General features: G+C 40.1%; 1 protein-coding gene across 2 annotated transcripts; it reads right to left on the reverse strand.

The window, feature by feature from the left end:
• Positions 1-4,998: 4,998 nt before the first annotated feature.
• On the reverse strand, positions 4,999-11,506 carry slc35e3 (solute carrier family 35 member E3). 2 transcript variants are annotated; one of them, XM_027165168.2, is made up of 5 exons: positions 10,946-11,506; positions 10,005-10,115; positions 9,343-9,501; positions 6,013-6,095; positions 4,999-5,361 (listed from the first exon to the last, which is right to left on the reverse strand). In XM_027165168.2, the coding sequence occupies exons 1-5, from the start codon at positions 11,345-11,347 to the stop codon at positions 5,175-5,177; spliced, it is 942 nt and encodes a 313-aa protein (XP_027020969.2). In that variant the 5' UTR covers positions 11,348-11,506; the 3' UTR covers positions 4,999-5,174. The 2 variants fall into 2 exon arrangements, with proteins under 2 accessions (XP_027020969.2, XP_047660355.1); XM_047804399.1 differs by lacking the exon at positions 9,343-9,501.
• Between the last annotated feature and the right edge of the window lie 1,457 nt (positions 11,507-12,963).

Genomic DNA, 12,963 nt, shown 5'->3' on the forward strand with positions numbered 1-12,963 from the left:
CGGACATGTAAGTGCGTGTGGTGCAGGTACGAGCTATGGGACTGTAGAGTCCAGGTCAAGACAACACCATTGTCGAGTACAAGACACCAGGACTAGTGAAAATGAGTCTTAATGGTGTCAAGGTGGAGTCACATTTCCAAATCCTTCCCCACTACATGTCTCTACTGCAACCGTTTGGCTTTATTCGTCCATTGCGACAGTGATTATCTCAAAGTTTTACACGAAAAAAAAACAATGTCTAACAATTACAATAGTTTTACAAACTCTTGGCTAAGGCTAGGCACAGATGTCCGTATGTCTGAGTCCGTATGTCAAATATATCTGAGAGTCGATACAGAAGTCAGTAGAGAGTCAAAATATAATAATAATATTATTATAATAGGGGGGCACGTTAGTGGATTAGTGGTTAGCACGTTCGCCTCACACCTCCAGGGTTGGGGGTTCGATTCCCACCTCCGCCTTGTGTATGTGGAGTTTGCATGTTCTCCCCGTGCCTCGGGGGTTTCCTCCGGGTACTCCGGTTTCTCCCCTGGGTCAAAGACATGTATGGTAGGTTGATTGGCATCTCTGGAAAATTGTCCATAGTGTGTGAGTGTGTGAGTGAATGAGAGTGTGTGTGTGTGCCCTGTGATGGGTTGGCACTCTGTCCAGGGTGTATCCTGCCTCGATGCCCGATGACGCCTGAGATAAGCACAGGCTCTCTGTGACCCGAGAAGTTCGGTTAAGTGGTAGAAAATGAATGAATGGATGAATATTATAATATTTACTGAGATTGTCTCTGCAAACCTGACCAGAATAAAGCGTTTAATGAGGATGAATAAATGACTCACAAAGCTCTTTCTACATTCTATTCTATTTAGATTTAGTCTGTATTCAACTGACATATCGTTTAACTATCTAGAAACACATGCTCGACAAAAATGTTTTAGGACAACACATGTCTGCCGATAAGAATAAGGACATTTCAATGAGTCTACAACTTCTAAGGAATCTCACGATGAGGAATAAATCCCCAGACGTTCTGGACTCTACAGCAGTGGTCCCCAACCCCCGTGCCACGGACCAGTACCAAATTTTACCGGGCCGCCCAAGGAACATTAAATTATTTCCATTTTATTTACTGTGGTGTATGTTTCTCGGGTTTGTGCGACTTTTCATGGAGGAGAGGTTAACCGGGAGCTGAGAGACGCACCAATACCGCGCATGCACAAAATATCGTGATATCGGGCTGGGTTTGGGTGACGTCTGGAGCTGAGCGGCTGCGAGCGGCAGTGGTGTTGTAGCTTTGGTGGAGAGAAGGTGTGTATCGCTCTTCTCTCTGTTCACCGGTACTTTGTCATGTTTAACAGTGCTTGGTGTACGTGTATATCGTGTTTGCTCAAATTTAACCCACAAATTAGCAAAAATGAGCACGAAACAGACGTCGTTAGAAAGTTAGAAACTCTGCCGGTGTTCTGGATTAAAGTCATGGTGGAATACCCTGAGATTGTCACCACAGCACTTACATCCCTATCGCCATTTCCGACATGCTATCTGTGTGAAGCGGGGATTTCTGCAGTGACGGCAATCGAAACAAAACAACGGAATAAACTGGACATAAGCGACACACTTCGGGTGTCATTGTCTCCTATTACCCCAGAAGGAACCGTCTCGTTGTAAAGAAACAAGCTCAGGGTTCTCATTGATTTAGTGTTGTAGTTAAAAACGCATGTTTAAATACACTCACTCACTCACTTTCTACCGCTTATCCAAACTACCTCAGGTCACAGGGAGCCTGTGCCTATCCCAGGTGTCATGGCAGGATACACCCTGGACGGAGTGCCAACCCATCACAAAGCACACACACACTCTCATTCACTCACACACTATGGACAATTTTTCCAGAGATGCCAATCAACCTACAATGCATGTCTTTGGACCGGGGGAGGAAACCGGAGTACCCGGAGAAAACCCCCGAGGCACGGGGAGAACATGCAAACTCTGCACACACAAGGTGGAGGCGGGAATCAAACCCCGACCCTGGAGGTGTGAGGCGAACGTGCTAATCACTAAGCCACCGTGCCCCCCTTGTTTAAATACAAATAAATTCAAATTATTAATTTTAATTTAATTGTATAGCCCCCACCCCGAGCGGGCCGCGGTAAAATGATCAAACATTGACTGGTCCGCGGCGAAAAAAAGGTTGGGGACCACTGGTCTATAGTCTATAGACAGGTTGTCACTGTTGTGTAAACTACACACCCTGGTGGTCACATGAAAAGACTTTACTCTGTCATTGAAAGTTCAGACTCTCAGCTTTGTGTAGAAGTCCATGGAACGGTATAAACAATCCTCAGGAAAACTGAGTCATCTAAAAAGAAGGCTGATTACGTTGTGTAATCCAGCTCATTGACGTGAGGCACGTGAGCAGCTCACTACTGCCATGTCCTGTCCTGAAAAGTCTACTAACGACTCAGAGTTTATTTTAGAACAACATGTTCCTTTACACTCAACATGTTCAGACTTGTAGTAATGAAATGACTAAAATTCCTAGACGATTAAAAATGTCCTAAAAAAACATGGAACTCCAGTTTTGAGCTCTACTGCAGAACTGTGTGGAATATTTCTAGATTTATTTTGACACATTTACTTTATATTTATATACTTTATATAATTTCTGCTCTATTTACCAGATTTGAAAGGTATAAAAAAAGTATGTAATGTAATGTGTTTTAAATCCATGAATTTCTGCTCCTTTATGATGAGGTTTGGTTTAATATTTACAGTATGATGAACAGCGGAGTCACTTTGACACACTGAAGTTCATGACTTCCTTTAACGACGTGTCCCAACATGTTCTAAGCCTCATAAACTACAGTAACTTACCCACAGTGCGTTATTTATTAGTAAAAATGACATGAAAATGAAATGACATCTCGCTCTCTCTCCCTCTCTCTTTCTATCTTTCTTCTCTCTCTCTCTTTGTCTATCTCTCTTCTCTCTTTGTCTATATCTTTCTTCTCTCTCTCTCTTTGTCTCTATCTCTTTGTCTATCTTCTCTCTCTGTGTCTATTATTTTCTCTCTTAGTCTCTCTCTCTCTGTCCTTCTGCTCTTTCTCTTTATCTACCTTTCTTCTCTCTGTCTATCTTTCTTGTCTCTCTCTGTCTAACTTTCCTCTCTATCTCTTTGTCTGTCTTTCTTCTCTCTCTGTATCTTTCTTCTCTCTCTCTCTCTCCTCTCTCTCTATCTTTCCTCTCTCTCTATCTCCTTGTCTATCTTTCTTCTCTCTCTGTCTATTTTTTTCTCACTTTGTCTGTCCTTCTTCTCTTTCTCTCTCTCTCTTTGTCTATCTCCTCTCTCTCTCTCTCTCAAAAGAGAAGATAGACTTCAGCACATCAGAGATACGTCACAAATTTAGAGATTAAAGTCAGACATTTTCAGACATTTCCTATTTTTCCTTCCAGTTCCTATGACAGCTATTGGGGGTTGTTTAGATTCATTAAGGTTTAATAGTAGCTGAGTAAAATATCCCGTCTCTGTACAGATTGGCTAAGAGGACTTACTGCTTCCTTACAGTTTTTTATGTGATTACTTTTAAAATATTAAAGTAAACATGTGTGTCCATAATCCTTTTTCCTCGTTATTTTCTATACTGCACAAAGTGTTGATAGATTAAGTAGCTACTCAGGACTCAGTACTCAGTATTTAGTACTCAGGAGTCAGTAGTCAGGACTCAGTAGTCAGGAGTCAGTAGTCAGGACTCAGTAGTCAGGAGTCAGTAGTCAGGACTCAGTAGCAGGAGTCAGTAGCAGGAGTCAGTACTCAGGACTCAGTAGTCAGGACTCAGTAGTCAGGAGTCAGTAGTCAGGACTCAGTAGCAGGAGTCAGTAGTCAGTACTCAGGACTGAGTAGTCAGGACTCAGGCATGTGTCAGTGTGGGTTCCTTCTTCCAGTCATGTCTGGGCATCATCACCACACAGGTTTACTCTTTAATGGTGTTTTTGTGTCCGGTGTTAAAGCATTTATTGCTGCTACAGTGATGATTATTTGCTGTTTTCTCTCGGCTCCTGTGTTTTATATGATATTATTCCCCACATCTTTGTTATTTCAGGCTGTTTGTAAAGGTGTGTGTTCAGGTGAGATTTCACGTGTCAGTATGAAATCTCTCAGCCAGGATTACGCTCTGCTTCTCTCATCTCTGTACCGTACACCGGCCTCGGCGAGCTTATGCTCCGACTGGTTAAATGACAAAGAGCAAGCACAATCTGGGCTAAAGTTCACAGCCCACTTGGCAGGAAACAGCGAATTCCTGCAGGAGAGCAGACGCAGCTGAGGGACTTCAGACGAAGCGGTGATGAAACAGACGTCTGTCTCGACACAACACATCGATCCGGTGCAGTGTTTTAAACTCCAACTGTTTCTTATATTTAACTGACTGCAAACATTTTACTGAATATAATAGTGTGTGTGTGTGTGTGTGTGTGTGTGTGTATAAACACACACGTGTTATTCTGACATTAGATTAGAGTCGACAAAATCCAACCTACATTTTTATATTCAACACAAGATGTGCACAAGAATGAAAGAAAAATAAATAATGAAAGAAAGAAAGACAGACAGACAGAAAGAATGAAAGAAAGACAAAGAATGAATGAAAGAAAGACAGAAGAAAGAAAACAAGAAAAACAGAAAGAAAAAATAAAAAGAAAGAAAGAAAGAGAAAGAAAGAAAAAGAATAAAAAGAAAAAGAAAGAAAGGGATTTATTGAGCAGTCAGTTGAAGTGTAAGCTGATGCTTCAGTAAACCACAAAATAAACAAAGTCTGAAAGAGAAAACAAAAGAAATAAAAAAAGAAACACAAGCTGAATACGTCATTAAGAAAATGTATCAATAAGGAAAGAAAGAAAGAGAGAGAGAGAGAGAGAGAGATGGATTTATCTGGCAGCTGAAGCATGAACACTGCAGAATGTTGTACTTCATCTGAAGCTGTAACCCTGTGGGTAAAAACTGAGCAGTGCTGATTTTCAGTACTTTATTAATTCTGAATAAAACACTAAATGGTGTAAAAACAGTTCATTCCACACGGACGAGGAGCTGAATGTGTTCTGAGGCAGACGGTGTTGAGTCGCCGACATGTACAGTGTTGTGTGGCGTCAGTGAGTCTGTGCTCCAGCGTGTGTGTGTGTGTGTGTGTTCAGGGTCTCTGAGCGAGCCGGCCCTTCCCCTCCTCCTGCTCGCTCAGTTTGAAGTGTGTGTAGCTCAGGATGCCGCCGAGTGTGCAGGCGATGCCCAGACCCTGGTGCAGAGACAGCGGCTCCTGGAACAGCACGTAACCTCCGAGCAGCGTGATGCAGAACTTAAAGTGACCAAACATGTTGTAGCTGTAAGGCCCAGGGGTTAAAGGTCAACAACACACACACTTAAAATCAGATAAAAGTAGAATGTAAGAAAATTACATTTAAAGCTGACAGAAAAAAATAAATAAATAAATAAAAGACACCAAAAGAAAAACCTCAGTAGGGAAAAGAAGGAAGAAGGAAAAAGAAAAAAGAGGGGAGATATTTTTTTTTTTAAGAGAAAAATAAAGGGTTAAAAAAATTTTGGGAAAAAAGTTTGAAAAGGAAAAATAATATTTAAAAAAAAAGAATAAAATGAAGAGGAATAAATAATAAAGAAAGAAAAGAGAGGAAAAAAAATGTAAGGAAAGTGTAGAATAAAGAAAAGAGAATGAGAAGAAAAGAAAAAGTGATAAGTGAAGAAAGGTGTAAAAAAATAAAAGAATGAGAGGAAAATAAAAGGAAGGAATAAAGTAATAATAAAGAAGGGGAATAAAAGAGAAATAAATAAATAAAGAAAGACAGACAGAAAATAAAAAATAGATAGAATAGATCAGAGGCAAGAAAGAAGCAACCAAGAATTCCAGAGGAAGTAAAAGAATAAAATTCATCACACAGAGCTCATGTTCAAGTCACAGCGCCACCTAGTGCTGAAGCTCAGAGACTCTACACACGTGACTCAGAGAGAAAGGATACGTGACGGGAGACGTGTTCCCGATGATCCAGTAGATGGACAGATTCACCAGGAAGGCAATAATTCCGGACAGGAACACCATCGCCTGCAAATAGTAAATAAATAAACAAACAAACAAACAAATTAATTAATTACTCACTCTATGATAATCAATAAGATGGAATTTCTGGTTATTTCTCATTTCTTTATAATTGTATAAGTATAATTTCTTTATACGTGTTCCACCAACCACGCCACAGTAAAAGTCACAGACATCAGACTTTATTCTGAAGTTTGATCTGAACATTAACTGAAGTTCTCGAAGTTCTGCATCTGACGATTTTACACACTGCAACCTGATTGGCTGATCAGACACCTGCATGAAGGAGTACAGGTGTTCCTAATAAAGTGGACAGGTGGCCTGTGGAGACACGTCTTTTCTCTCCGCTCCGTTAACGATAACAAACATTTCTGTTTCATCATTTTATTATCTGCAGGAAAGGAAGCCACGCCTGGGACCTGACGTCGTTTAAGCAGTCAGATAAAGAGCAGAGAGACCTTTGAGCTGTTGGGTTTGGTGTCGGGCTCAGGATCGAACCCTGAGTGACTCCACAGGACAAAAGGACACAGTTAGATAAGTAATGATGAAGAGCGTCCACACCAGAGCACACGGTCCGGTAGCCAAGGAGTCACGACACGAAATGACATGTAGTACAGAAATGACATGTAGTACAGAAATGACATGTACTACAGAAATGACATGTACTACAGAAATGACATGTAGTACAGAAATGACATGTAGTACAGAAATGACATGTACTACAGAAATGACATGTACTACAGAAATGACATGTAGTACAGAAATGACATGTAGTACAGAAATGACATGTAGTACAGAAATGACATGTACTACAGAAATGACATGTACTACAGAAATGACATGTACTACAGGTTCACCAGATCTTTAGAAATAAATTCATTCATTCTCACAAAGACGTTTTGACTGAATAAAAAAAAAAAGGTCTGAATTTGGGACGTTCAGAAAACTCTGAGACGAAGCCCACAGTCATCTAAGTTCGAAGGTTTCGAAGGAATTTCATCTTAAACTGGAATTTGAAATCTGAAGACAAATAAAATTATTCAGAAAGAAAGAAAGAAAGAAAGAAAGAAAGAAAGATCAAACAAAAAAGGAACGTAAGAAAATTCCATTTAAAGCTGACAGGGAAAAAAAGAAAAAAAGGAGAAGAAATAAAAACATTTTAAGAGAAAAATATAGGAGAAGAATAAGAAAGAGAAGGGAAGAGAAAACAAGGGACAGAATATAGTAAGAAAAGCAAAAGATGACAAGGAAAGAAAATAAAGAAAAACAAGTAAAGTTGATAAAAGAAAAGGGACAAGAACATTAAATATAAAACGTAAAGCAGAGACATTGAAGGCAAAAAAATACCAGAATAAAATGGATAGAAAAAATGTAAGAAAGTGTAGAATAAAGAAAAGAGAACAAGGAGGAAAGAAAAATGTCTAGAAAAATTAAATTGTGAGATGAGTGTGTGTGAGTTAGTGTGAGTGTGTGAGTTAGTGTGAGTGTGTGAGTTAGTGTGAGTGTGTGAGTTAGTGTGAGTGAGATGAGTGTGAGATGAGTGTGAGATGAGTGTGAGATGAGTGTGAGATGAGTGTGAGTTTGTGTGAGTTAGTGTGAGTGTGTGAGTTAGTGTGAGTGTGTGAGTTAGTGTGAGTGTGTGTGAGTTAGTGTGAGATGAGTGTGAGTTAGTGTGAGTGTGTGTGAGTTAGTGTGAGTGTGTGAGTTAGTGTGAGTGTGTGAGTTAGTGTGAGTGTGTGAGTTAGTGTGAGTGTGTGAGTTAGTGTGAGTGTGTGAGTTAGTGTGAGTGTGTGAGTTAGTGTGAGTTAGTGTGAGTTAGTGTGAGTGTGAGTTAGTGTGAGTGTGTGTTAGTGTGAGTGTGTGAGTTAGTGTGAGTGTGAGAGTTAGTGTGTGTGAGTTAGTGTGTGTGTGTGAGTGTGAGAGTGTGTGTTTGTGTGTGTGTGAGAGTTAGTGTGAGTGTGTGAGTTAGTGTGAGTGTGTGTGTGAGTTAGTGCGTGTGAGTTAGTGTGTGTGAGTTAGTGCGAGTGTGTGTGAGTTAGTGTGAGTGTGTGTTAGTGTGAGTGTGTGAGTTAGTGTGAGTGTGTGAGTTAGTGTGAGTGTGAGAGTTAGTGTGTGTGAGTGTGAGAGTTAGTGTGAGTGTGTGTGAGTTAGTGTGAGTTAGTGTGTGAGTGTGTGTGAGTTAGTGTGAGTTAGTGTGAGTGTGTGTGAGTTAGTGTGAGTGTGTGTGAGTTAGTGTGAGTGTGTGTGTGAGTTAGTGAGTGTGTGTGTGAGTTAGTGTGAGTGTGTGTGTGAGTTAGTGTGAGTGTGTGTGTGAGTTAGTGTGAGTGTGAGTTAGTGTGAGTGTGTGTGAGTGTGTGTGAGTTAGTGTGAGTGTGTGTGAGTTAGTGTGAGTTAGTGTGAGTTAGTGTGAGTGTGTGCGAGTGTGTGTGAGTGTGTGTGAGTGTGTGTGAGTTAGTGTGAGTTAGTGTGAGTTAGTGTGAGTTAGTGTGAGTTAGTGTGAGTTAGTGTGAGTTAGTGTGAGAGTTAGTGTGAGAGTTAGTGTGAGAGTTAGTGTGAGAGTTAGTGTGAGAGTTAGTGTGTGTTTGTGTGTGTGTGAGAGTTAGTGTGAGTGTGTGTTAGTGTGAGTGTGTGTGAGTTAGTGTGTGTGAGTTAGTGTGTGTGAGTTAGTGTGTGTGAGTTAGTGTGTGTGTGTGTGTTAGTGTGAGTGTGTGAGTTAGTGTGTGAGAGTTAGTGTGTGTGAGAGTTAGTGTGTGTGAGAGTTATTGTTAGTGTGAGTGTGTGTGTTAGTGTGTGTGAGTTAGTGTGTGTGTGTTAGTGTGAGTTAGTGTGTGTGTAAGTGTGTGAGTTAGTGTGAGTGTTTCTAATGTGTACCAGGAGTTAAACACAGAAAGGTCCCACAGTGTATAAGACACAGTAACACAAACCTGTCACGTCTGCTGTAATCTTTATTAAACATCCTGAATTCGGATTATTAACAAACAACGTTTTCTTTTCTGTAGAGCTTCTGTTAGTGTGAAATTGTGTAGTTTTATTTCACAGGGTGAGGAATTAGTTACACAAACACACACACGCACACACACACCACCTGAACAAAACTGCCCTTTGTGAAACTTTCTAGCATACACTGTAAAAAAAAAAAAGAGAGTGTGTGTGTGTGTGTGTGTGTAGGAAATTCCTGTGGCTCTGTGGGAGAGGTGTGTCTGACTAATGAAACAGAAGCTTCTCTCTCTCACACACACACACACACACTCACCAGGGCCTGTGGAGACCAGGGGCCGAAAATGCCCCCCTCTCCGGTGAGGGGCTCGAAGAAGGGGACGATTGTGAGGAGGAAAGCGGAGGACATGGGGGCCTGGTAGTACAACAACTGCATGGAGTTCACCTGCAGCTCATGCTGCTTCGCTCCAACCCACTGAAAAACACACACACACAAATACACACACACACACACACACACCCATGCACATCCCTTACTGATTTATTGTAAGACAGAAAGTTACATTCTATAAGATTAAAAAACATTTACAAAATAAATAATGTTGGGATTTTAATCCATTTATAAACAACTTCCTGTCTGCTGTCACTGGAGACTCCTTCCTTAAACATTAAATATCAGGCCAACGTGTTTATGTGTTTGTTTCGTTTGCTGTACGAGTCCCTGTGAACGAGCTGTTGCTATAGAAACGATAATTTCGTATTAGAACGAGCGCCGTGCACTTATTGATAGAAAATGAATTAACATTGTCTGACCAATCAGAATCCAGACTTCAGCAGCGCATATTTATGATGCGTCATTAATAATAGGAAAGCTTTCGAAGTCAGTAAACACGATGTCATCAAAGACATAAACCTGAAGCTCGTCCACGTGGATGAGAAGCTCTGAATCTCTCCAGGACTTTAGAAGAAACTTCTTACCACTTGGTACAGAGAGGTGACCAGGACCCCCAGCGTGGCGAAGACGATCCCCAGCAAGTTAAACTTCACATCGTAGTAAGAGTTCAGGATCACGCCTAACGTGATCGGCACCTTTAAAATAAAACATTTGTTTCGTCATTAACACAAAAAACAACAACTCATCTGATCGATTAATCATTTTTTTACATACTGCATTAACAAGTGTGTGTTTTATTGTCTAAAAATCCCAGTAAGTGTAAGTGAGTAAGTGTGTGTGATGCGCGAGTGTGATGCATGAGTGTGATGCATGAGTGTGATGCATGAGTGTGATGCGTAATGTGTGTGTGATGTGTGAGTGTGATGTGTAATGTGTGTGATGCAAGATGTGTGATGCGTAATGTGTGTGTGATGCGTGAGTGTGATGCGAGTGTGATGCGCGAGTGTGATGCATGAGTGTGATGTGTGATGTGTAATGTGATGCGTGAGTGTGATGCGTGAGTGTGATGCATGAGTGTGATGCATGAGTGTGATGCATGATGTGATGTGTGATGTGTAATGTGATGCGTGAGTGTGATGCGTGAGTGTGATGCGTGAGTGTGATGCATGATGTGATGTGTGATGCGTGATGTGTAATGTGATGCGTGAGTGTGATGCATGATGTGATGTGTAATGTGTGAGTGTGATGCATGATGTGATGTGTAATGCTAAACCAGACGCCACAGACATCCCATAACGTTAGCTACATTAGCTTTGGGGATTGACAATAAAACTAAAGAAGTGCGTATAAAAGCGTGAATGTGTCTCAGCTGAGTGAATATACTGTATGTGAGAGAGGACACGAGCTTCAATTCATCCCTCAACAAACTTTTCCTTTTGTTGGATGTGGCATTTTATGTCATGATGCCGTGTTGTGACGTCACGTGACCTGCCGTGTTGTGACGTCACGCGACGTGGCGACTCACCAGCGTGAGTTTGATGTTTGTGGAGAAGCTCTTCCTGTAGTAGGTGGTCTGGATGAGGATGATGACCGGGGTGGTCATGGCTTTGGCCAGCTGGTACGTCCCGATGCTGTTGTTCTGCAGAGACAAGTTGGTCAGAGCCACGAAGCCGCAGAAGCTCAGCGCCAGGAGCAGGATGCTGGAAGCTCGCAGACTCTTCGGGGAGAAAATGTCCATCTTCTGGCACACGAAGAGCCCCAGCCATGTGACCACGAAGTGCACCAGGGTCAGGGTCATGTTGGGGAAGCCGTAATGCACGTAGATCCATTTGTTGATGAAGACGATGCATATGGAGGAGAGCAGGTTGACCATCAGCCCTGACACGATCCTGCTGTTAGACAACAGCTTCCACACAACCGGAGACATCCTGCAGGTGTGTGAAGGTCTACTCAAGCTGCCCGAACTCACCGAGGACACACAGAGCCGAGACAACACGCATGTCTACACGGAATGGAGCTCATTCACTGCTCCAACCTTTCTCACGCTTCTTCTGCTCCTCCTGGACGCCTGCCTGTGACGTCACTGTAATGCGACGCCGAGTAAACAATGGCTGTGTGTCAATCCACACGAAGTGAACTACAACAAACTAGCAAACCTGGCGCACTAAGGGGGGATTATACAGTACATAAAGTGATTATACACTACATAAAGTGATTATACACTACATAAAGTGATTATACACTACATAAAGTGATTATACACCAAATAACGTGCTTATACACTAAATAAAGTGATTATAGACTACATAAAGTGATTATACACTAAATAAAGTGATTATACACTAAATAAAGTGATTATACAATAAATAAAGTGATTGTGCACTACATAAAGTGATTATACAATAAATAAAGTGATTATACAATAAATAAAGTGATTATACAATAAATAAAGTGATTGTGCACTACATAAAGTGATTATACACTACATAACATGATTATAATTGATTATTATAGTGTGTATATATACACTACATAAAGCGATTATACACTAAATAAAGTGATTATGCACTACATAAAGTGATTATACACTACATAAAGTGATTATACACTATATAAAGTGATTATACACTAAATAATACACTAAATAAAGTGATTATACACTAAATAACGTGATTATACACTACATAAAGTGATTATACACTACATAAAGTGATTATACACTAAATAATACACTAAATAAAGTGATTATACACTAAATAACATGGTTATACACTAAATAACGTGATTATACACTAAATAAAGTAATTACACACTACATAAAGTGATTATACACTACATAAAGTGATTATACACTAAATAATACACTAAATAACGTGATTATACACTAAATAACGTGATTATACTAAATAAATTGATTATACACTATATAACGTGATTATACAATAAATAACGTGATTATACACTAAATAACATGATTGTACACTACATAAAGTGATTATACACTAAATAATACACTAAATAAAGTGATTATACACTAAACAACGTGATTATACACTAAATAATACACTAAATAAAGTGATTATACACTAAATAATGTGATTATACACTAAATAATGTGATTATACACTAAATAAAGTCATTATACACTACATAACATGATTATACACTAAATAAAGTGATTATACACTAAATAATGTGATTATACAGTGTACAATATACAGATAGGGTGGCTCCAGCCCCCTGTCTGTGATCTCAGCCACCTTAAAACCATAAGTATAATTTTTACTTTCAAAAATAAAAAATAAAAATTACTTTAAACTGCATGTCATTGAAGGGAAAGAAAACTATTTATCAATTTGATCCAAGAGCGAATAGTTTTACTTTGCTTTTATGCCTGTGCATTGTAGTCTTACTAAAGTGTGTCTTCAGCTGTCTGCTTTATTTGACCCCGAGTCAGTCAGAGCTGGAGGCGTTTATCTATAACGTTAATCGACGGAAAGCCGCAAAGACGGTTATAATATTTTTACCTTGTTAGCCTGCCCT

This window comes from Tachysurus fulvidraco, chromosome 19, assembly GCF_022655615.1.
Source record: "Tachysurus fulvidraco isolate hzauxx_2018 chromosome 19, HZAU_PFXX_2.0, whole genome shotgun sequence".
Classification (NCBI taxonomy): domain Eukaryota; kingdom Metazoa; phylum Chordata; class Actinopteri; order Siluriformes; family Bagridae; genus Tachysurus; species Tachysurus fulvidraco.

What these genes read in the sequence shown, in the direction of transcription:
- slc35e3 (XM_027165168.2), bottom strand. Translation starts at nt 11,347, where the DNA reads ATGTCTCCGGTTGTGTGGAAGCTGTTGTCTAACAGCAGGATCGTGTCA. An exon ending in CAAACATCAAACTCACGCTG is followed by an intron (nt 10,116 to 10,945) that starts GTGAGTCGCCAC and finishes TTTATTTTAAAG; the next exon opens with GTGCCGATCACGTTAGGCGT. An exon ending in CCTGGTCTCCACAGGCCCTG is followed by an intron (nt 6,096 to 9,342) that starts GTGAGTGTGTGT and finishes TACTATTTGCAG; the next exon opens with GCGATGGTGTTCCTGTCCGG.